A 21,857-nucleotide genomic window follows, 5' to 3' on the forward strand; every position below is an offset into this window, starting at 1 on the left:
TGCTGAAAGTCTCTCTTCCATGCTGGCCATCTGTGAAGCCAGAGAAGGTATCTGTGTCTCCCAAGCACCCAGCACAATGTTTGATTTATAACACACTAAATAAATGTGTTGAATGGAGTGAAATTGAGTGTTATGTGTTCTGAGACTCAGGGAGAGAGGGACGGAAAAATTTTCTTTGAACTCCTGAAGAACTTGCTTATTACATTTCATGGTGGCAGAACTATGAGGCTCACCTAATAGTTAAAACAATATCTGACTGTTTTTTTGTCAGTACATTTAAATATACTCCATTATCCACTGGTCAACACATATTTGAATGCCCCTGTGGGTCCTGGGAGTGTGCACAGTCTCTTTACTCTGGCTTGGTAGATAAGAAACAATTAATTAGAACTGTATTCATTAAGGAACAGTATTAAAGGGATTCATGACTTCTTCTGAAAGAGTGGAGGATGGCTGAAGTTCACAGCTTGCAGTAATGATATATATTCTCAAATGGTTAGTCTCAGCAAGACTGCCTGTGTCCAGTGTCCATAAAGGAGGGTGGGAGATGTGGTTGCAGGATCTAGCAGTCCAGGGAGGGAAGGGAGTGGAGTGACGGCAGATATGCAAGTAGAATGCTCTCTGAATCAAAATCATACCTTTGCATGGGATTCTAACATCCTTCCAAAGTTTGCCTGTGTTAACTTCCGATGCCCAGTCTGCCCCAGACCCTTCACTGACACTAGCTGCCCCACATCAGTCACTTCCATCAGTCCTTCAACTCAGGCTCAGGGAGACCCTGCCAGCTATTTTCATTTAAACTCTTTAGGCATGAATGGGTCTTTGCCCAACACACAAGACTGGGTATCCAGGCTTTTCCCATGTAGCATCATTTGAACTGGGCATCGGCTTTGGATCTTTACCTTGGGTATGATCTAGAAATCCACAGGGAACTTTGTCAGGTCACTTGTCCTTTAGCTCCACGTACCACCAACCCGGACAGTAAGCACTGTATCTGCTGAGCTGAGGCCACCCTCCCAGAACAATGTCAGGTCAGCCCAGAGCACCACTCCTCATATGTCCCTGGCCTTGCCTATCCCATGCAGCCAGAATGCCTCAATTAAGACTGCCTCGGTCAACAGCCCTGTTCTTCCCCATCACTAGCCATGTGACTATGGGTGAACTACTTAACCCTCTTGAGCCTCAATTCATTTATCAACAAAAAGGATATTCAACACTCCCAAGTGTTCCCCTTAGCAAAGTATACCTCCAGCACCTCCAGTATAATGTTGGACTTAGTGCTTTTGGCCACACACACACACACACACACACACACAACTTCCTTCCTCTCTCTTCTGGATAATAGCTTCACATCACCACAAGCAAAGGTCTTCACTCAGACCCCTAAGTGGAGTATGGAGCCTGCTTATCTGCACATCCTTGACCCTGCTGCTCCTTGATCACCCAAGGCCCGCATTCAGTCCATCACAAAGACCACCCATGAAGTCTCCCAAATCCACCAATTCCTTTTCTTCCCCTCCAATGTCCCCCACAACTGGGCAGTCCTTCCAGAAGCCTGGACAACAGCAATGTCCCCCAGCCGTCCTTTCCACCTGAACCCTTCCATCCTTCCGCCTTCCTTTACAGCAGGACAAGTCTTCTAAGGTCTTGCTTTTAGTATGCCTTTCTCAGAAATCTTGACTCCTTGACCACTGGATAAAATCCACCCCATGAGATTTTCCTCAATCTCATGTCTCAGCCTCAGCACTTCTCAGACCATGATCTACTCCAGCCAAATTGCTGGAGTTTGAACCCCATGAAGTCCACCATGCAACCCACAAAATGGTTCCTTGAAATCTCTTTAAACCTCCATGGTCATTCAAAGCCCAACTTCTCCACTGGGTCCTACCCAGCAGATCCCCCAGGATGGCCTCCTCATCCCTTCAGCCTTAGAGGTCAAGACTGACCCCTTGCAGGGACTAAGTGCCCCTTCCTCACAACCTCCTTCCTCCATAACTGCCCCTGTCTCCCAGATCCCAATCTCACCACTCTCCAGACTGCCTATCCTGAAGATCAAAGGACTTTTAATCAGGCCAAAATATCATAGAAATGATATGATAAATCATATTTATCAGATCCCAAGTATCTGTCAGGCACTGTGCTGAGCATCTGCTATATACATTGGTTCAGTTCATCCTCCATACAACCTGTCAAAATGGATTCTCTTTATTGATTTACCATTCTATGTACATTAGAGTGTTTTTTAATAAGGAAAATAGTAAAAACTAAACAAATATACAAAAAATATAGTATATACAAGTATTATTATAGTATACATAAATAACATTATAGTAGTATAGTATATATAGTTTTATCTTTGAGAGAATATAGGATAAAAGCTATGCCAGAAAGTAAAGTAGGATCAGGGAATAGGGAGACACAGGCAAATTGTTATGTTAGATGATGTCATCAGATAAGTAATATTTTAATGAGAATATGAAAAGGGGAGGAAGCAAAACAATGGAGTATATGGGGCAAGAATGTTCCAGGCACAGACAAAGAAGCTAAGCTACAGAGTGGCCACATGACTTCCTAAGGTAGCAGACACAGTATTTGAAACCTAGGCCTGACCCCAAGTCTTATCCTTATACAATCTTCTTCATCCACCATGAATGTTCTGTAGCAATTCACTCTTAACAGGCTTTGGCTTTTTGAAACTCTTTCACTCCCATTAGTTGGCAGCCATGGGCCATCTATGGGCAGGACACTGACCTCCATAACATTCTCCTCTCCAATTTTTTCTCAACTATAACATGGTTCCCCAGTTTTATATCCACTTCGCACCTTTATTCTTCATAGATCTAATCCTAAACTCTGTCCCCTACTCAATTTCATGTCTTCAATTATCTTTATCTCTTTGCAACTGATTCTCAAGTTTGACTCTCCAGCTTAGTCTGATGGCCAGTTTCTTGCATTACTCTACACTCTATTCTCAATACCCATCACAATGCTTAATAAATTTGTGCATCTCTGATATAAATTAAACTTGAACTCCACATTTCCAACTGCCTTTGGGACAGTTTGACCCAGATCCTTTCCTAGCACATCAAAATCAGTATTTCTAAAAGTGAGCATGTTTTCTTCCCTCCATGTTACCATCCTCCAAAACCTGTTGACTTCCTGTGTTCCCTGTTTCTCCATCATGGCACCATGAGGCACCCATCACCAGTTTCCCCATCTTTCTCTTTCCCAATCATCCCACCCTCTCATCCCCACTGCCTTTACCATTGTGCAAATATTTGTTTTCTCTGGCTTAGACTAAGGTAACAATCTCCTAATGACATCCTTGTCAACAATGCCGCCTAAACATCTATGCAAAATTAATGTTCTTTATTCTGTCACTCCTAAATTTAACTAGCTCCCCACTGTCTAGACACTTCCCTGTAGCTCAAAAGGTAAAGAATCTGCCTGCAAGGCAGGAGACCAGGGTTCGATCCCTGGGTTGGGAAGTTCCTCTGGAGAAGGGAATGGCAATCCACTCCAGTATTCTTGCCTGGAGAATTCCACGGACAGAGAAGCCTGGTGGGCTATAGTCTGTGGGGTCACAAAGAGCCGGACACAACTGAGTGACTAACACAGTCCAGTCCACTGTCTAGAGAATCCAATCTCACTCTTATGTACCAATAACTACTAGACTTCTACATTTTGACATCCTCAAAGACCTTAAAGGTTATAGTCCCAAATTGATCTCATTGTATTTCAACTAAACCTCCTTCTGTACTTTTCATCTTGGTAAATATACACCATCCACCAGTTACGAAAACCAAAAATCTAGGAGTTGAGCCAGGCTCCTCTTTCTCCCCCAACACCAATTACAGTTCAGTTCAGTCGCTCAGTCATGTCTCTTTGCGACCCCATGAACTGCAGCACGCCAGGCCTCCCTGTCCATCACCAACTCCCAGAGTTCACCCAAACTCATGTGCATCGAGTCGGTGATGCCATCCAGCCACCCCATCCTCTGTCATCCTCTTCTCCTCCTGCCCCCAATCCCTCCCAGCATCAGAGTCTTTTCCAATGAGTCAACTCTTCGCATGAGGTGGCCAAATTACAACCCATCATCAAATCTTGTTGGCCTCATCCTCTACATCATGTGTACCCGCTACCTTCCATCACATCACTGATGCTTTTCTATGATCCCAGTGTGTCTCACTGCAATCAATTGTACCTCTGCAGGTCTACTCTGCTACTGTTTCATTCCCTTTCTGTCCATTTGCCCCATCACTGTGGTTGTCTTCCCATATGCAAATGTGGTCACATTCTGCCCTTGACTGAAACTGACCAGTAGGTCCCTGCTGCCTTCACATCCTGAAGCAGACTACTTCTCCAGCTCCCTATTTCCCTGTTCCCCTCTACCCTCACCCTCACTGCACTCAGGACTTCTCACCATTGCCTGATTATACCACCACATTCTCTCAGATTAAGCCTTAGAACCACAACGTTCCCTGCCTAACTATACATTTTCCCACCTGTTGTATTTATCTAGAAGACTCATTCTCATCTGCCAGTCCCATCCAGTCAAGGGAGCCTGCTGTGATTCTATCCAGCCTGCACGAGGTAACTCACATATGCCTTTCCAAAGCATTCTGTGCTTGGTGCTATCCTAAGATTTTGCACACACCAACTACTATCGCCCATGTCTATCTCTTTAACTAGATTCAGGGTCTCCCATGGGATATATTTCATCTCTGTATTCTAGTACTTAGAACAATATTTGACAAATAGTAGATGCTTAATATGTTTTACAAAAGAATTAATTGGCTCACATTTGGAGAATCCCTCACTGATATATGGAGTATCAATATTATCTAGTCTACAGTTTAATGCTGTCTTTTTCTACATACGACTTGTTTTATATTTTAAGTGACTCTGTGAAACCAATATCACTTAAGAACAAACTGTGTGATTATGGAAGGTCTACCCCATGTTCCTTCAGCTTATATTTCATAGAAGACAAGGACTGCAGCTTCTGATATCCTCCATCAAGGACATACCCCCAGGGTCCTAGAAAAGCATTTAGCATGTGTCTTTGAAAATGAGATAAGCCAACATATTCTACCTAATCCATACACAATTGAGATAAAGTAGAATTCTGGGGTAGAGAAGGAAGATATGATTTAAAAGCTTAATTCCTAAACAACTAGCCTGCCTTTTTATTTTCTGAAATATTGACTTGCAGTGTCTCTCCTATAGTAGGTAATTGATCATTATGTTTCAAATGCATGACTGTTGAATAACAGACTCAAAACTATTTTGAAAACAACCAGAATACAGATTGCATTTAAAAGAGTTATAACTGTCACTGCTTGAGATCTGAAATTCAATTCTAATGATATTTATGAAAAGCCACAGTCTCACAACCAAGGGTCTGAGATAAATGTAACTGTGCTTTAAATTGCAATGTTCCTAACAAATTATTTCTACAGTTCAATCTTCCTAGTGTAGTGTTTGTAGATTCTACATTGTATTTATCCTGAGAGGTGAACAACAATCTTAAAGTCTTAGGTTTTGTGGACACTAATTTTCATTCTGAATCCACATCTACAACTTTAATTGAACTAGAAGGGTTTATATAGATTAACTGCAAAGCTGGTACTTCAATCATGTCAGAAGGGTTAGTATTTACCACCTTTGAGATTTGTGGTTTAGGATGTGCTGCCTTTTTAAAAACTACCTTATAACACCTCCATCGAAAATGAGGCCTACTCTGTAAATCCATGGCAGGAGAATTCTCTCCCTCTACATCCCTACATACTGCTATATTTTGCAGTTGCCACCTTCCTTTTTCCACATTTCCCAATGTCTGGTTCTGAACTTTCAATATTGTTTTATTCTTGTTTCCCAAGATTTCTCTCCCCACAACTTAAAATTAATGTAATGCACCTGTGTTTCAGAGCCAGCACCAACGCTCAGAAATCACAACTTCGACAGGAAATTATGATGAAACCAGACCATGGGAAGAAAGCAAACAGGGAACAGATTGCAACAATACCATGCAGCTCAGTAGGAGGCCTCAAATTAAAGGGAGTTGGGGGAAATAAATGATACAAAAGAGTATTGGAAGAATTCTTGGAAAAGATTCAAGAAAGACTTGGTAGAACTTGATGTTCACAAGTGTTTGCAATATTAAATCACATATAATAACATTCTTATGATAAATGATATTTATCACTATATATTTATTACTATATCACCTATGATAAGTGATAAATATCACTATAAAGTGATATTTAAAAATTAGAATGCTATTCTACTTAATTTTTTAAAATCTTACTAATTTGTAATGCCTTCACCTTTCAGTTCAGTTGCTCAGTCATGTCCAACTCTTTGCGACCCCATGAATCGCAGCATGCCAGGCTTCCCTGTCCATCACCAACTCCCAGAGTTCACTGAGACTCACGTCCATCGAGTCAGTGATGCCATCCAGCCATCTCATCCTCTGTCGTCCCCTTCTCCTCCTGCCCCCAATCCCTCCCAGCATCAGAGTCTTTTCCAATGAGTCAACTCTTCACATGAGGTGGCCAAAGTACTGGAGTTTCAGCTTCAGCATCATTCCTTCCAAAGAAACCCCAGGGCTGATCTCCTTCAGTACCAGAATATTATTTAAACTGGCAAATAGAAAGCTAGGCATTTTCGATTCCTTTCTGACTACCTTTAAACAGAAGTTATCACTCATTTTGTATTCTCCAGGCTTCAAAATGATGTTTGCCTTATTTTAAAAAGGTGCACTTCCTAACAGACTCCCAGCATCATAGGTTTTAAAATCTTTAAAACAGCTTAGATAGCGTCACCATGTATTTAACTGGAGGCCACATAAACCCATGTTACAGAAGAGAACACAGTGGGCAAAGTCAGGCAATGGAAAAAATATAGAATTTTGAGCTCAATTCTTTGACAGCTTTATTTTGTAAGATCCCAAAGAGAGAAAGATCAAGTTCAATATCACTGTTCGCCTTCACTGCATCCACTTGGAAAGGAATGGCACTTATATCCACTGGAAGTAATCTTGCTTTCAGAATCCATCTCACTTCATCTTTACCTCTATTATGGCAATAAATATTTTAAAATACACATGTTTAGTTATTTATTTCTCCCCTACTCAGCTCTAAATACTTGGTGCATACTCAGCAAATATCTCTTGAATAAATGGTAAGGTTTCTAAAGGCAGACTCCACTTCTCATTCATGCCAGCACTATGTAGTTTCTTGGTAAATATATATTTTTACTGGTTAATCTCATTTCTTCATTACAGAATCCATCCCTATAACCTACAAGTAATATAATTACCACCATCTTATAGGTGAAGAACGAGGAACAGAAACGTTATAGTCAGAGGCTATTTTGTATACCCCCACTTCTCTGAATTAAATAAGATTTCTCTAAATTAAACTTGTTTTAGGGACTGGATTTGATGGGGTTATTTTAGAAATGTCTGTTGCTTATTTCTATATTATTTGGGTTTTTCCAAACTCCTTGCAAACACAACAAGAAAACCAGAGGGTCTGTTTCCACAGCGATGGGATGGATTGGAGTATAAAAGGGTATCTCCACCTTTAGGCTTTAACCACAATGTAAGGTGCTTTTATTCATTTAACATCACTGGAGCACTTACCACATACAAAACATGGATAAAAGGTAAGAGCTAAACCAATTTTTTTGTAAGTAGTTTTTTGTGCTATTCTAATGAAAAATTGAAGTATGAAAAGTTACAATCCAAAAGAAAGCCCCTGGCAGGATATCCATGCTGAAATGCAGATCAGTTTAATAGTTACATGTGCTATTTTCAATCGTTTATTATAAAGCCCATAAAGACTTTTGGAAGTCATGTCTTCCCTGGTCAAAAAAAAAAATCATATTTGGGGACATTATTGGGAACACCTTACTATCTGCAACACAGTGTGTAGGTACTATTATAGTGAAGACATGGGCGGGGGGAGCATGCATAGTCATGAGCTTGCAGCACTTACTCCATCAGTCAAATCTGATTTTGATTCCTATTTGTGAGCAGATAATGTCATTTCTTAAATAAACTGCTTCACTCAAAAGATTCTTCAAATATTAAGAAGTGTTGACATGTGGAGATGAAGTCTATTTCTTCTCCAAAACCTTTTTAAAGTAAAGACTTATTAAAAAAAATTGCCAGTTCGAATTCCCTCAAGACTTTTATTCACTATTCATGAGCAGATGCTACTGAGTATGTTGCGGGGGGGCGTGGGGGGGGAACGCTTCCGTAACTAAGTCAATCCTGATCTCAGGTAACCAAGACGTTATGCACTGTTACTGTAAAATGGGCTGAATAGTTATTTTTACCTAAATTTAAATAATTGGGGTAGAAGATGTAGGAGAGAGATATTTCTAAAACATCAATAATGCATCTACAGGGACAACCTATTTCGAATGGGAGAAACATTAGACCACACAGGCTCTGTTCATTTGGGAAGAAAATTAGCCTTTAACATGTTGGCATGAAGGCCAAGTGCTCAATATGGCAAATTTTACATTTATATCCATATTCAAATAATTCATTAGAGTGTCAGAGTGAATGGAGAACTTACATGTTTAAACATTGAGTCTTTCTTTTTTCAGGCTTTCTAATACTAAGGACATTATGTATGTGTACAGAACAGTCTATAGTGAAGAAACTGGGCGAGAAGGCAGACAGCCCAAGTGGTGAGAGTTAGAGAGTTGAACTTCATCTCATCTCAGCCCTGCCATGGTTTCCATGCCCTTTCAATTCCCTTTCAACACGTGATTCTGTGAAGTCTGATACTAAAGAAAACACACCTAAGGAAATGGATATGTAAATGTTGAAAGATATCAGTTTTTTTTTTTATAATTTTTCCATTCCTTTCCACAGTCACTGATATAATAAAGGGGTTTATCATCTGATGAAGATAATAATGGTAGACAGGGTTGGGGAGGGGTCAGTGTAGCCATTCAGGATCTGGGTTGGGAAATGTTATGAAGGGCTATTCTCTGTAACACTAACTCAGACCAGTACTGATAATCACAATCATGATTCAGGAGTCCTTAGCTCATCTTTCCACTCTTTTATTGGAAAGAGAACCAAGAGAGGTGATCATCACTCACTGAGGGGCCCCTGAACCACCAATCCCCTGGGGGTGACAGGTCTGGAAGGTATTAAGGATGACAGAGGGTCAAGCGACAGTATCCAAAGATGACACTGCCTATTGCTCTAAATACACAGAAAACACTGGTTACTTATTAAGCTTTTCTTCAAAAATGATGTAAACTCTCATAGCCACACATTACAGATACAAGAACATGCACACATGAGCAGTTTAGAGGAGCAGTATCTTGCTGTCACATTATTCATAGACCTGGCCCACGAAACAGAAAAGACAGAACCAAAAAAAAACAGTGTAACAGTGTTACTTCCAGTAGGTGCCTTAACAAGCAATCAAACATGAACTGTAATTTTGGGTCTCTGGTAGGTCTACCACTGAGCAGTGTGGTTTAAATTCCATAACAATGTTTGAAGCACCTACTATTTTGTGAAGTGCTGTGCCAGTCATTAGCAGGGGTATGAAAATTAGCAATTCATGTACAGTACTCAGCATCAAGGTGTTATAACTTAAGACTGCACACCAAAGAAATATATATAGCTTCTTCTGCTTTGTCATTCAGAGGTAAGTCAAAGGAGAATGATTGATGAAAATTTAAAGCATGATTCTTTAGGGAGGGGCCGGGGGAAATCAGTAAGGCTACACTGAGAAAGACACTGCATTCAAGATGAGTGTCTCAGAGGATGGATTCAATGTTGAACATTCAACAGTGTTCAAGTGGGTCATGCGGGGTATAAAGCTCATCCTAAGCAGTAGGTAGAATATGAGACGTGTGGGGACTCGGGAACAATTCAGTTTAGCAGGTCAAAGTGTAGCCTTAAAAGAGTCATGAAAGAAATGTTGAGATAGAGGACTGTCACCACACTGTGGAAGCCTTGACTATCAAGCTAAGAAGATGGTATTTTTAGTGCTAAAAGTAATGGCAAGGTTTTGCGTAAGAGAATGATCTGACTCAAATCAGGTTTTAATAAAGGTATTTGGTTGTGTGTGAGGAGTAGCACGTAGTGCAAATAGAAGACAACTATGATGGTCTGGGAAATAAGAATATAACGTTAAGCAATGCAATGGGAGCTGGAGGAGGAGATGGACATAAAAGCTAGAAGAGAATCAATAAGGCTTGGTGACTGATTCCACATAGAAAGAGAGGAAATAAAGTGGAAAGGACCATAGAGAAAGAATCACTTTTGCTTTACTTTTTAACTGTGTGCCTCAAAAAATGATGTCACCATCATGAAAACTTGGATGATAAATTGTTCTTAGAAGAAAGTATATGTCTTTTCTGACATACTGACTTCAAGGTGCTGGTAAAACTTGTTGATGGGTCTGACCAATAGGGCACTCAAATGTCCATCTGGTAATGTGGAAAGGGATTGAGCCAGAGTTACAGACTAACAAGTCGTCTGCATCCAGATAAAATGTGTCAAAGCCACAGTTTGATTAGAGAGAAATAAGAGAATGAAGACAGAACTCTGTGCAAAGTTGTACAGAATGGGCAAAGGAAGAAATAAAGATCAGAAAATGAGATCTGAGAGAAGTAGGAAGAGACAGAATAATGCAATGTCACAAAATACAAGGGGAATTCATTCATTCAATAAATGTTATTGAGCAAATACTGTATGCCAGGCTTGATGCCAGATGCTGCCAACAAGGTAGTAGGCACAACACAACAGCTCTGCTCCCAGGGTTCACAGTCTTCCAAGGAGTGTAGATAAATAGCATGAAGCATGGCAGTGAGTTCAGAAAAATGTGAATGGAGAAAAGAACACTAGGACCTTTAACCAAATGAACAGTTTTGAAAAAGAAGTAGGTGATTTAATGCCCAGTAGTGAATAAACCTATAGTGACAGATCAAGTTATATAACTTTAAAATATTTTTAATTAATTTATTTTAATTGGAGGCTAATTACAATATTGTGGTGGTTTCTGCTATACATTGACATGAATCAGTCACGGGTGCACATGTGTCCCCCGTCCCAAAACCCCTTCCCACCTCCCTCCCCATCCCACTCCCCTGGGTTGTCCCAGTGCATCAGCTTTGAGTGCCCTGTTTCAGTAAAGGCCACTGAACGAATTAAAAACTCATTTTCCCTCTGTCCCTTCACCTCTCTCTCACACACACACTTTAATCTGCTTGAAAGTCCCTAAGAAAGGAGGCTATTAAGCAAGCACACTCTGCAATGAAATATTGAAAAGCAATATTATCCACATCTTCTAGAACACCAGTGAAGACAAGAAAAACAAATAAAAGGATGAAAAAAAGACTAAGAAGGACCATGCACTTCAATCCCAGAAATATATCAAAAGAGTCAACTACTATCCAGTCTATGATTCCATGCAAATTTTGCATACATGTTTTATACTGCATGAATCATTAATTTCCAAACTATCTATAGCCTTATTTGATGAAACTTTGCATAAGCATTGGCCAAAAAAAAAAAAAAAAGTGGAGCAAGCAGAAGAGGGTTGTTGAATTTTACCATTTCACCATGTGATTTGCTTAGAACCTTCTTACATTCAACAACACAAAGAAGACAGAATAATGCCTTGTGCCATAAAAAGCTTTTTCAGGATTGAGAACAGACTTTTCACTACTACCCTTGTGGAATTACTAATTTGGGTTTATCTTTAATAAACTCCCAACTTAAGCTGAGGCCATGATAACATCCATCTAACAATACAAAAACGAAGAGCATTTTTCACTGTACTATTGTTGGTTGCCAACCTTGAGAACTTCCCAGGTGAAATGTGAAACTGAGTCCCACACACAGAGGGTAAGGAGAGACCAAAGAAAGAGGAGGACCGCTCCAGACTGGTCAGTGGCAGGTTTAATAAACAAAGGCCCTGAAATAACAAGGCTTGTCTTGAGTGAAGGTTCTCCACACCTGCACTCCAGATTCTTAAAGGTTTATATAGAGGGTTTAACGAGGTTTAGTAATGAATACTATAGAATTCCATGGACAGAAGAGCCTGGCAGGCTACAGTCCATGGGGTCACAAAGTCGGACACGATTGAACGACTAACACTTTCACAGTCATGAATACCACCCAGGTGTCCTTAAGTTACTCTCTCAAGGCTGTGTCCTTGAAAATGGCTTGTGCTGTGCAAATAATGGGCAGAACATACATCCCAAGGACAGGGGAGGCAGGTGATGGGCCTCTGATTGCCCAGTTTGGGCCACATCCTCTCCATGACCTCCTCTAACTATGGAAACACCCATTTCCCTCCCCATGTTGAGTTGTAGATTACGTCACGTAATAGTTGCCATCTCTGTGTTAGATGGAAGAAATTAAGGACACCGGTGAATAATGTTGTGGGTTTTTTCCTCTGACCTTACTTCTGATTCTCTTTCAAATACACTGTTGAATAATCATCACCCTCTGCCTCTCCACCAGTAGTAGGATTATGTTTGATTTTGTACCAGGGAAGCAAATGACATGAAAAATTTGTTCTGGGCAAGCTTTTGGTATAATGTAGAAACTGATGAGAGGGAGAATAGAAGTGAGCTCTATGATTCCTAACAAACCTTCTCCACTTATATGTGACCATTGACAAGCATCCATTTCCCATTTTCCACAGTATTATCAACTACCATGACTTAGAAATGGTGTTAATCAGTTAGCATAGTAAATACATCACTCGTTAAAAGGAGTAAGAAGTGAGTTAAGTAATTGTATCATAAAGTTTTAGCAACTCACTCAACCTTGCTTCCATCTTTCCTGCATTTTCCTCTCTACTTTCACTTTAATGTAGTCTATGTTTCTCAATAAACTATTTTTCTGGCTCTAGAGTCCAGTCATAAAATACAGACACAAAACACACACACACGCTTCTCCAATTCCTGATTTCCCTCTAACCCTAATCCATTTCTGTCTGTCTGATCCTCCAGTTAAATTTCATTTTAATCCTGATTACATCATTTTATAAACCTTCATCCAAGAGACATATATTCAAAAGAAGATCACCATGGTCATGTTAGAAGATGCAAATATCCCATTTATTTTAAAGGAAATAAGAGGTCAGGAGCTATTGTTTTAACATATTACTGACCAGGGGATTTTTGTATACAGAAACTAATGCCTGTGGCTGGCGATTTGTTGCATAAGTGAACACTAAAACACTCCAGTCAATAACCAGGTAACAAAAGACATTAATACATCTCTGGTCAAGAAGCCATTAAAAAGAACTGAAATTAGACTGGAAACCTTTAAAGATGACAGTCTTTTCTTGTCCCAGGATTAGTCAAGACTCAACACTTGAGCCCAAATCAAAGTATGGAAGTTTGCTGAAAATACAAAGACCTTTGCTGCAAAGACAGAGACCCTACGAAACAACTACATATCTGGGGACTATTCTCCAATTTAAACTTGAAACACTAAAAACAACAACAAAAAAGGGTGCTTCATTTTTTTTCTTCTAAAGTTAACAATTAACTTTAAAAGTTTTTCTTCTTCTAAACAATTAACTCTAAAAACATGTGAATACAATTCCAGAAACAGATGTCAGATCAATTCAAGCCAGAAAATGCTTCCTTTTTGGTCTCACCTGAGAAAGATATAAATCAGGAGCTTTCTATTCTCCAAATGAACAATGAACACACGCTGATTCTAGAGATGGTACTGAAAGTCTTTTCTTTTTTAATACATCATACTCCTCAGATGTGATTTCATCTTTCTCATTTTATCCAACAAGTAGAGATTATGGCCACCTATGGCACTGTGAACAGATGAGGCGAGCTGATTCAATCCCCATCTGGCCAATTAAAGACTAGGCTCAGCCAAAAAGCTGCTATTGCTGACGAGCTGAACAATGCAAGCCACCCAGTTCCCCAGACTTCTGTTCCTACAACCATCTCTATTTCTGAGAATCTACAATTGCCTTGTGCATGAGTAAGTTCCCGAAAGGCTCCCTACCCTATTGAGTCGAAGGAACTGCAAAGACAGAGACCCTATGAAATCAACTATGCAGCCCTCTACAGTTACAACTCTCATTCTGAAAAATTCAATCTCTTCAAGATTATGAGCATTGGCCCTAAGATATATCCTAGATATACTTAGTTTGCAATGAGTGGCAGCTATTGTCACGAGGGAAATGTGAACTATACATCATTATAAGTCATACTGGGGGCTCTAAAGGTGATAGGTTTTTTCCAGCCTACCAAGAGTATTTTCTCTAAGACTTTACATTCAAAAAAGACTAGGGTCCTCCCAGTTATAATAACTTGAACTACTGGACGGAAAGGAAGAAAAGGAACATATCCGTATCTCAATGTCTATAAATTAGGGCAATGGACTCTAGTTGAAGTGACTCCATTTCCCTGGGTATAAACACCTAAAATGTGGACATGCCTCTTTCCTTGCAACTTTATAGCCCTGAAGTACAACTTTTTCATCCTGCAAATCCAAACCATGCTGTGGCCACGTGTGACCCCCTCATTTTATATAATCTGGGAAAGGTCCACTCTCGATTACTCTCAGGTTCCCCACAATAACCTTCATTCGATTTACTACTCCTCTAAAATTTGTACACATGTAAAGCCACCTAAAAACAAACCAATTCTACCCAGGGGGCTTTACTGGGGTGTGGTGAGGGGTAAGGGAGCTATGGTCCCATATTCTGCTATGGATACCTGTCCCTGCTTTCGCAGAATGCATGATACTCTGAAAGCCAAGCTCCTTGTACAGAGTGCCAAGTACCTTTCCAAGGCTATACTGTGTATAAATTATCTCCAAGTGTCACTGAGGACCGTTTTCTCTGAACACACTAAACTGAAGCTGACAATAAAATAAGACATACGGTCCTGCTGAAGAATCTGACCTGGGAAACATTCCGCCTGTGTATTACCAGGGGACGAAAATAGAGTTTTAATGAAGAAATGTTTGGGAGCATAAATGCACCGTGGAGGGAGAAGATCAATACTATTTCAGATCATCTATCCCCAGGTGTTAGGAGAAGGAAGTGTGAGGTCTGAAGTCATTTGGCAAATGCGTAAACAACATGGGAAATTTTCAGAGAAGGCAAAAGTAGGCACAGGATCGCAGGGGACCCTGACACTGGCGAGTTTCACACACACTTCAAACACCTCTTCTTTCCCGACCTGTACCTTGCATGCACCCCCTCTCCTCCGCACCCCCATTCCCGCCGCTGCCACCTCCCCTTCCCAGTCCCGCCCAGCTGACTATCTCACATGCAGCAAAGGCAACAAGCGTCCCCAGCCCAGGAAGGGGTCCCCGTCTCAGCTCGTGAGGGAAGCAGAGTGGAAGCGGGAGCCCGCTCCAACGCTTATTGCATCCTACCGCCTGTGGAGCTCGCCTCCTCCAGCTGAGCCGAGATGCTTTCCACCCTCCTCACGTTCATCTTTGGGGACGTAGGGCGCAGGAGCGGGACACGGGAGTCAACCGGCCCAGAGGCGTCTGGCGATGGGTCTGGCACCGCAGCGCACTCGCTGCTCGGCCCGGGGGCGTCCGCCGCGCTGGGAGCGAGAGAGTCGGCGGCGGCGGCGGGCAAGGCGCGCGGAGCGGATGCAGGTGCGGGCGGAGGCCGGCGGGGGGCGCCGGGGGCGCGGCGCGGTGCTGGGCAGCGGGGGCGCGCGGGTAGCGCGGGTGCGGGGGGCGACAGGCTGGAAACCGGAGCCGCTAACCGCTAGCCCGAGAGCCAGGCGCCCCCTCCCTTCGCCGCCTCTGCCACCTGCTGCCAAGTCACTGGATTGGGGTGGTGCTGGCCTGGGGGCTCTGACCACAGAGCATCCAGACCTTAAGGAGACCGGAGGCGATTCCGAGAGTTGCCCGGTGCCTCCAAGAGCCCTTCTTGCCGCGCGCAACACCGGCTCTGCGGAGGGGCTGCAGGGCCCTACGCCTTCGCACAGAACCGTCTGCCGAATCCCCAGGGGCTCAGACTCCGAAGGCTAAACTTGAGGTTGCTGCCCAAAGTTAGGCTGAGTTCGAAGGACACCAGAAGGGTAGAGCAAGGAGATGCCTTCTCCAAAACCGGGCAGAGCGCCAGAGAGTCCTGGAACTCCTAGACGGGAAACTTCACGATTGAAGTTCGAACCAGTCATGAGACTTGGCTAGGTGTTGGGAAAGGCGGGCCCTTCACGCCCAGGTGCGCGGGCAGGCAAGGCCGAGATGAGAATGCCACTTTGGAGAGAGAGATTGGAGGGGATTGGGGAGGGGTTTTTCAGACGAGCATTCACAGGGAAGGTTTCATCTGAGGGCTCCCTGGCAGCTGTCCAGGGAGGTAGCTCAGCGCCCCCGTGGGCGTTCATCACCCGGTGTCATATGCCCTCTTAAGCAAACCAAGGCAGGGTATGTTCAGGAAGAGAAAGACTAATCAATAAACCACTTGTAGCCATGGTTACTACTTGAGAAAATCAAAATTAAAATGCTGATATCTGTGTCCCCAAGAGTCAAGTGCATGAAGCATCTTTTGAGAAGGAAGGTCAAGCTGACCAGTTCCCTGGGCTAACCAAAATAAAATTCCTTCCCATTCTTAATGGACTATGATTTGGATGAAAGTCATTTCTTAGTGTTCTGCAAAACTACCAGCACTTCCTGTGCTGCAAACCTCATCCCACCCTTGGAGACTTTCACCAGCTGAAATCTAGCCCCTTACTCCAAGAATGTTTCAAATGACACTTTATATTTTTCACACCCTCATCCCATAAGTGATTCCCTTGATCTCTTGTGATGCCTCTGATTTTCCTTTCAGTTCATGAGCAAGGGGAGTGATACTGACATCATCATTACCTGGGTTCAAGGCTGCTACTTACTAACTTTGATACCTGGCCTGGTGCAAATTATTTACATCAGCTGTAACAATGAGATATTTTATTGGCCTGTTGTGCGGATTAAAAGGAGTTGCTAGATGTAATAAAGGACTTATGGCAGTGCCTGGCACACAGGAATCTCTAATTCTGCAGCAACTCTTTCCAGAAACCACTATCATAACTTTTACTCCATAGATGATCACTAACACCTGTCCGGCTCTAAATTCCATCATTTTCTATCAGCTAACTTCTACAGCTGTGTTGATTTTGGTCTAGAGCCTGGATCAGAATCACAGTTCCAACGTTTTACAATGTATGCTTTCAAGGGCTAATAACCTCACTTTCTCATCTCTATAATGCAGAATATAAAGGTGTCTGTCTCTCTCAATTAACTGTTAGAAAGATTAAATGAAGGGTTATCTATGAAATGGTTAGAAAGGTTCCTGGCACAGAGCAAAAGTTCAGTAAGACTTTCACTACTATCACTATCCTGATAGTTACTAATATCATTATCATCATTTTATTATGATAAAGTTTTTAAAAAGCATCACTGTCATTTCCATGACAAATCTGCTCAACCTTCTCTCACAGTGTAGGAAGTAATATATTAATACAACTCCTCTTTCATCTGCAAAATACACAGGTATTTTGTTGGGCCAACCCACTTCTCAAGTTTTACCCACTGAGTGTCTATTTTGATCCTACCAGGTGTTTCTCCCTAGAATCTGTAAGAAGGCAACAAAACCAGGGAAAGAAGACACTGTGCCGAGGAACTCTGCAATAAATTGTTTCCAAAATATTTATTTGGGATCTTGGATACCATGGAATTAATTTCTTCTTTATGCAGAATTCTTTCTCTTTATGTGGACGCTTAGGGGAAAAAAATCATCTTTTTGGTGCTACCCCTACTGTCATTTCTGATATTTGGGACTAAAGGGCGAGGGTGCTCTGCCTTGCTTATACCATCTTAATGGTACTTCAGATGTCCCAACAGTTATAGAGAAGAGCTTCGTAGGCCACATGTGTTGTGCCAGCCCACTGCTCCTCCTTAAAAGCTGTAGCAATCCCAGCCCTCCAGCCCCCTACTGCAGTCTCCCAAGACATAAGCACAAAGATTCCCACAAATTGTTGGACTAACTCTAGCTTACTTGTTGTGTAACATGGATGTATATTGTCCCCTCAAGGAACCATATTTAATGGTTCAGACAGTAAAATGGATGCATAGTAAACTATGTGCCAGCCTGTAATCTCAAATATCATCTTTATTTAACCTTAAAAAAAAACACTGAGGTAAGTGCTTTTGTCATCCCTATTTAACTAGTGAAGACATTACAACTCAGGTGAACTGGTTTGCCAGTTTTTCACCAATATTAATCAGTATTTTGGGGATTTGAACCCACCAGTCTGACTCAAGCTTAATTACCACCCTGGACTACTACCTTGGACTAGGATTTAGAAACTCTGAGCTCTGACATTTCCTAGCTCTGTGTCCTTCGGAAAGCCACTGGTTGTTTCTAAGCTTCTGCTCCTCATCTGTTAAAAGAGGAATTTGTTTTGCAAGGTCACTGTCAGGATCAAGTCAGATAATGAAAGTGAAAGCTATATATAAACCTTGGAGTGTTGTAGAAGCATCCAGGATCACATTTATTATTGTCCTGTTCTTTTATTGCCTATTATTTTTGTTGTCCAGTCTTTTCTGAAAGCCCCTCATGTTTCAGCACAATTCTCTCTTGCTTACCAGGATTTAAACAATAATAGAAAAACTTAATATTTAATATTTATTGAGTGTTTATTATATGAGCTTCCCAGGTGGCACAGTGGTAAAGACGACCTGCAAATGCAGAAGACACAGGTTCAATCCCTGGGTTGGGAAGATCCCCTAAAGAAGGAAATGACAACCCACTCCACTATTCTTACCTGGGAAATTCCATAGACAGAGGAGCCTGGTGGGTTACAGTTGATGGGGTTTGCAAAGAGTCCAACACGACTGTAACTGAGCATGAGCACTTCTTATGCATGCTCTGGGTTAAAAATTTTACATCAGCATATCACTTAATTCTCAGAAGAACCACTTTATAGTTATTTTTACCCTGATTTTAAAATGAGATAGATTCAGAGAGGGTGAGTAGCCCTAGAGCAGTCAGCTGTGAAGAGGTACAGCTGAGTTTAAACCCACATTTATCTATTGTGAAACTAGCACTTTCAGTTTCTACTGATGGTTCTAGAACTGTGGCATGCATGAGAATCACCCACAGGGTTAGTTTGAAAACACCTGTACTCCAGCCCCCAAGATGGATTCACTGAGTCTGGGATAAAGGTCTTGGAATCTAATAGTTTTTAATTAAATTTTATTTCTTTAAAGCAGCTTTTGGTTTACAGAAAAGTTGGGCAAAAAGTACGCAGTTTCCATACACCTCCTCTCCCCCCACCCAGTTTTCCCTGTTATTAACATCTTGCTTTAGTGTAGTACATTATTACAAATGAACCAATAATCCTGATACATCATTATTAACAGAAGTCCACAGTTTAAGATAGATAGAACTGATGGCCTTGCGAGGAGAAGGAGAAAGAGAGACAGCTCAGAGGAAAGGCCATGTGAGGACAAAGCAACTGTCTGCAAGCCAGGAAGAGCGCCTCCCCCAGAAAACAAAACCTCCTCCAACCTTGAGCTTGGACCTCCAGTCTCTAGAGCTGTGAGAAAATTAATTCCTTTTGCTCAAGCCACACAAGTCTATGGAATTTTGTTATGGCAGCCTGAGCAGACTAATACACACCCCAAGACCATGCTTTGAGAAATCACTACTGTACAGTAGAAGTAACCAAGGCACTTACAGCATCTGGGAACTTATCAGTAATCAGAAACTGGAGCCCCATCCCAGGCCTACTGAATCAGTATCCTTATTTTAACAACATCATCAAGTGGTTCCAGGTATGCTGATGAAAACGAGGCATGGCTCATCAAAACATTATGTTTACTGCCTCCTTGGAGGCACCCCGAGCTCACTGGGTATGAGAGGCGGCTGGTGCTATAATCATAACCAATTCACCGCATCTCCCCCGAAGTGAGATGACCCTGTTTAATTTTTGTGGCAGTCCCTCCTCAGATGGATATAATTGTTTATTGCCTCATTAGGTTTCAAGCAGCAAATACCTACAAACTTGATCATCTGACTACACCTGCAAATTGCTTTGTGATTCTTGATCTCTCTCATGATGATAATAATCGGTGAAAATAACCTACTTTGAGATCTTCACATTAAAGGGAATATGAATATGCCACAATGAGACAAAAATGAGGTAAACATTTTAGGACAGCAGGCTGACTTCTGACATTCCTATAAGATTTCTGTATTCAGTAGATGATGTAGTCTTTACAACTCTGAAGGTAGCTCAGATTCTATTATTCCCATTTTGCAGATGAAGAAACGAGAGCCCACGGAAAGTGACTTATTTGAATTTTCACAAGGAGCTCAAGGCACAGCCAGGACACAAACCTCATCATCTGACATCTTTCAACACTTGGTGTTATAAGCCTTGCCAAGTTTATATAAGCTGGAGCACTGCCAAATGAACTGCAATTCTCTAAGCAGCAAAATTCAGATTTGCTCTGCAACTCTGTCTTCAGGATAAATCCATATTATAAATGTAAAATTATTATATTGCTTAGCTGCATTTCTCCTGACTTGTGAACTTCAGGAAATTCACTGACTGATGACATTATCTATGTGGCAGGAAAGGTGATTAGGGGATTTGCTTTGGAACAGAAATTTAGTTGAACCTGGAAGCCCTGCAACAACTTATATCTTTAATGAAGTTAATGCTGAAAAGATTTTACCTAAATTCCATCTCTCTAGATTCTAGATTTGAATTGTATGTTCTAACTGGGGGACATGTTCAGTAAATTTCAGGCCACTTTATACCTTTTATCTTTGTATTTTCTTTAATTGCTCATTGTACTGTCTTTCGGAGAAGGCAATGGCACCCCACTCCAGTACTCTTGCCTGGAAAATCCCATGGACGGAGGAGCCTGGTGGGCTGCAGTCCGTGGGGCTGCAAGAGTCAAGAAACAACTGAGGGACTTCACTTTCACTTTTCACTTTCATGCATTAGAGAAGGAAATGACAACCCACTCCCATGTTCTTGCCTGGAGAATCCCAGGGACAGGGGAGCCTGGTGGGCTGCCGTCTATGGGGTCCCACAGAGTCGGACACGACTGAAGTGACTTAGCAGCAGCAGTACCGCCTTTAGACTAAAAACAGGCTCTTGTGGGAGTATCTGCTAGTTTATCTATTAGCAGTTTGAATGAAACTGTCCAAAAATGGTTTCACTGTAACTAAATGAACTTGTTTCTAGAGTAGTCTTCATAATCAAAAGTTGGAATTAGCTTAAAACTGAATTTCATTCCGAATCAATTATTTTCTTCAAATACCTGAATCAGATTATGTCCTTAAAAAAGAAAAATGCATTTCTTTATGTGTGTGTGTATTTCAAAGTACTATATTATATTGCTGATAAGGAATTTAACTTGATGTGTTGAAGATTTTTTAATAGATTAACACTTTGGGGAAATACACTCAATCTTTTTGTTTTAAAATATATTAGTAAAATTAAAATTCTTTCTTAAATTAGAAATGTTTTGAGAACAGGAATCTGTATTATTCAGATTAAGGTTAAAAAAAAAATGGCAGTTCTGAGTGTGGATAACTCAAAACTAGGTTTGACAAGCTGTCAGAATTGAACAGTGAAAGAGCTGTGTAATACTTGTCTAAATAGATGAAGGAGTTGATGCTCCAGCTCAGGCGTTCGTTAACAACCTGTCAACAAATGGACAAAGGAAAAGACAAGGAAGACTTGGACCTTCAAAGGCTTGATGCCATTAGGTTTTCAGAAGACCAGAAATTTTTAGATGGGTGATATTGATGAATGGTACCGAAGAATGAAAATCTAACTGTGTTAAGATGGTGAATGCTCAT

At 41.4% G+C, this 21,857-nt stretch overlaps 1 protein-coding gene across 1 annotated transcript in view; it reads right to left on the reverse strand.

Moving 5' to 3' along the window:
• Nucleotides 1–15,483, reverse strand: part of KCNIP4 (potassium voltage-gated channel interacting protein 4) — a 1,316,619-nt gene extending 1,301,136 nt beyond the window's left edge. Inside the window, exon 1 of the mRNA XM_061419778.1 lies at nt 15,416–15,483. Coding sequence (XP_061275762.1) covers nt 15,416–15,476 — 61 coding nt within the window. The 5' untranslated portion in view covers nt 15,477–15,483. The remainder of the gene's footprint in view (nt 1–15,415) is intronic.
• Between the last annotated feature and the right edge of the window lie 6,374 nt (nt 15,484–21,857).

The sequence above is a fragment of the Bos javanicus genome, chromosome 6 (genome assembly GCF_032452875.1).
Source record: "Bos javanicus breed banteng chromosome 6, ARS-OSU_banteng_1.0, whole genome shotgun sequence".
NCBI classification, from domain to species: Eukaryota; Metazoa; Chordata; class Mammalia; order Artiodactyla; family Bovidae; genus Bos; species Bos javanicus.